General features: G+C 36.7%; 1 protein-coding gene across 4 annotated transcripts in view; it reads left to right on the forward strand.

The window, feature by feature from the left end:
- The window catches only part of ncapg2 (non-SMC condensin II complex, subunit G2), a 12,898-nt gene extending 11,048 nt beyond the window's left edge, over positions 1-1,850 (forward strand). For 3 of the 4 annotated variants that reach the window (XM_014013336.1, XM_014013338.1, XM_014013337.1), the window contains exons 22-27: positions 225-427; positions 547-681; positions 872-975; positions 1,061-1,161; positions 1,291-1,387; positions 1,466-1,850. In XM_014013336.1, the coding sequence (XP_013868790.1) occupies positions 225-427; positions 547-681; positions 872-975; positions 1,061-1,161; positions 1,291-1,387; positions 1,466-1,517 (692 nt within the window). In that variant the 3' untranslated portion in view covers positions 1,518-1,850. The remainder of the gene's footprint in view (positions 1-224; positions 428-546; positions 682-871; positions 976-1,060; positions 1,162-1,290; positions 1,388-1,465) is intronic. The other variant, XM_014013335.1, reaches the window with a different exon arrangement.
- The last annotated feature ends 1,680 nt before the right edge of the window (positions 1,851-3,530 follow it).

Consider the following 3,530-nt stretch of genomic DNA (forward strand, 5'->3'; position numbering starts at 1 on the left):
GTGTGTGTGTGTGTGTGTGTGTGTGTGTGTGCGTGCGTGCGTGTGTGTGTGTGTGTGTGTGTTCAATGTGAGAGAAAGCAGTGTGAGATGTCTTTAAAAACAAAAGGACACATTTCACTTTGCTTTAGCTCTGTTGCATCACCCTCCAAATCTCAAGCTGCACGTAAATGAAAAATGGAGAAAGTGCCAACAAGGGGAAGGCGGTTTTTCCTTTCTTCTTTCAGATTTGGGCTACGTGTGCATCCCTGCTGTGCTGCCAACTTTGAAGGAGGTGGCAAACAGCTGCGTACCCGGTGATATGAATCAAGATCAGGAGAGTCTGGAGGATGAGACTCCTGTCATCTTGGGCGTGGTGGCCAACATTTTCCAAAAGATTATAGAGCTGTTGGCACGCCGACTCAGGAAAGAACCCGAGGAAGGAAAGCAGGTTTGATGTCATTTATTAACCCTTGACTTGTTGGACCTAATATGAGCCATAAATAGCAGACTGCTGTAGTTCTTCAGAGGGTTTGTTGTTACAGTTTCCTCTACAATCGTTCTCCTCAGCTCTGCCAGTCACTTGTTCCTGGTCTGACTGACTTCTTCCAAGTGGCACAAATGTGGGACAGAGCACTTCTCAATGGGGTTTTCTCTACTGTCTTTGCTGTCATCATTGTGGAAAAGAGACATTTGCTTCAGAAGGTACCAGATCACTGGAGCAATAAGGAATGACCTAATCTGTATTATACATGAGGAAAAAACACAGGCTATAAGTTTTTTTTTAATTAAGCACGTTGCATTAAATAGGAATATAAAACTGCTGTTTGTAAGTTTTTAATGACATGAAATTCTTACGGCCTCATCAACTTCCAGGTTTGTTTGTTTTTTCCAGATGACCCATCCTGAGGAGGTCATCGTTCCACAGTCAGTAGAAGACATGCCTCCTTTGTCCAGCACCCTGCTGACTGTCATCCTCAAGTCCCACTCCATCACCAGGTAGATTTACTCAACCCCACTATTTATTTTATTTTTAACTTTCACCAACTGGTTCTGATGATGGGTCCATGCGTGCTTCCCTCAGGTTGTTCCTGGAAGAGGTCAGCTCATCTCTGGACTCTGACGCCATCAGCAGCCTCGTTGAACTGGCTGCCGTTCTGCACGTCTTGGCTGTCATCAACCACGGTAAGTTTTTATTTTTATTTATTTATTTATTTATTTATTTATTTATTTATTCATTCATTCTAAAAGCCCATCTATTTCAAGATCTACAGCTCCTGTTTATAAAAACGTGTCTCATTTATTATTCATTAGCAGGCCAGTCCAAGGTTGGCTTGAAGAGCGCAGCTGTGTCTGCGCAGCAGCAGCTTCACAAACATGTCTCATCTGTAGACAGCAGAGATATCCAGAGGTGAGTTAGTGAGAATGAGATGAAGATGGATAATATATAAATTTTTTTGACTAACTTCATAATTCTTCTTTCCAACAGGGTTATATATGAATCTTCAGTGAAGACTTTGAATGAGATTCTACATTTATAAGCATCCTTAATTGTAAAGAAATGTTCTGTGTGTTGTTTTTTTCAAGATGGCAAAAAAAAGGAAAGCTTACGTAAAATAAAAATATAAAGCAGAGCTCCTGATTTGTGCTTTTGTACTTCCTGATTACAAATGTCACACAAGTTAAGTCATATTTTAAAGCTTTCATTCTTTACTTCTCTTTTTTTTCCTTTTTAATGCATATTTTTTATGTCAGTATATCTGTTTATATATTTTTATTTGTCAGTATCTGTGTTTATATATCTGTTATTTTGACAGCATGAAGTCTGCATTTTGCTACTAATTTCAATAAAATGAACTGTACCGTCCAGCTTACACGAGATGTTTGTTTTCACCTCAAATGTTTTCTTGCACGTACAGCGCTTTTCAGAGTAATGACAGAGCAAACAAACAATATATCATCCTCTAACGCTTTTCGTTCCCGAAGGCGAACGGCTTCTGATTTCAATTTATAAACCGTGACATTAAATCAAAGGTTGTGGTTTGAGGAAAGCAAAGCAGCGACAGACGTTATTTATCGGGGAGCAGGAGCTACTATACATCATGTTCTGTTTCTCTTAACAACTCTTGCTCATTTTTTTTGATTTTTACCGACAATTTTCTTGTTAATATTTCTGCTTCATTTTTAAACCCAGCGCTGAACAATATTCATTATATGTCATAGTAATGATTTATGACAACCTGCTGTTAAAATGTGTTTTTTATTTTTAGAACAGCTTTTTATTTTTGACATGTGACTAATTGATCTGTTCACACAGCATGAGCATGAATCAGCAGTTTTAACTTTATTTTATTATTTTTTTTAATTTTCACGAAGATCAATTCAAATACTACAAAAATATGCTCGGTATACTTATTCTTTGGTCTTCATACTGATATATGCTGTTATATTTACTTAATGTCCTTGATGTGTCTGTTTTTATTGTACAGCACTTTGGTTGGCCTTGTGCTGTTTTAAGTGCTTTATAAATAAAAGTGGTAAAGAACAGTATGTGAGACACTTTATACAAAAAAAGATGAATTAAGTTTTACTGCCACAACAAAAGCACTTTTCTATAATATATATAGCATTTTGCAAGTTTTAGTTTTTTTTAAGAAGCCAGACCTAAGTAAGAAATAAAATAAAGTTTATAGTTATAGTCAAATTAAATAAAAGTTTTTATTTTTGATTTTCAGTACGTTACGATTACATAGTGAACAAACTGGCCTAATTTATAGTCCCTAACTATATGTTTTACTTCAGAGTGGGATACTTACCGGTAGTGGTTCCATAGATAAAAGGGACGCATAGATCAGTGTTTTCATTTTTATGTTGGGTAAAAACTATACATGGGACAAAAAGTAAGGAAATCTGTGTTAGTTTTTGTTTTGTTTTTTGATGTAACAATACTTGGCAATAAATCTTACATTGTTGGATTGGAATACCTGTTAATTTCCCTTTTTTAAAAGGTGCTGCATTTGCAAGGAACATGCATTTGTGGGATGAGCAGTAGAGCAGAATATGTGGGTTGCACACTTGAAAAAACGGTCAAATCTTTGCCAAACAGCTGATTTTGTTGTTACTGTTGACACTTACTGTAGGTTTGAGCTTCTGGCACTTGCAGGTGCTACCAATCAGGTACCCGGTTTAAGATACATTGCCAAGAAGCATTGTTACAACGAAGAAATAATCTACCAAACACTGATTTCCTTTACTGTTTGTGCTAAGTTTATATAAATTTATTTCTTAACATGAAGGACCCTTTCTAATGTCCCAAAAATAGTTACAACTTATTGTGTATATTTTTAGCTTTTAAATCACCCCAAGCCCCACCCCTCGATTACAAAAATAAATAGTGTTCCTTCAGTGCGAACTGAGCTTGGCAAAAAAGCTTTCTCCTTTTCTGGCCCCTCCACCTGGAACAAGCTTCAGCAAGACCTGAAGCTCTCCAGTATGGTCACACTTGGGGAGTTTATGATTTTAATAAACAGATTTGAATATTTGTAAGCACCTAT

Source organism: Austrofundulus limnaeus, unplaced genomic scaffold (assembly GCF_001266775.1).
Source record: "Austrofundulus limnaeus strain Quisiro unplaced genomic scaffold, Austrofundulus_limnaeus-1.0 Scaffold100, whole genome shotgun sequence".
Taxonomy (NCBI): domain Eukaryota; kingdom Metazoa; phylum Chordata; class Actinopteri; order Cyprinodontiformes; family Rivulidae; genus Austrofundulus; species Austrofundulus limnaeus.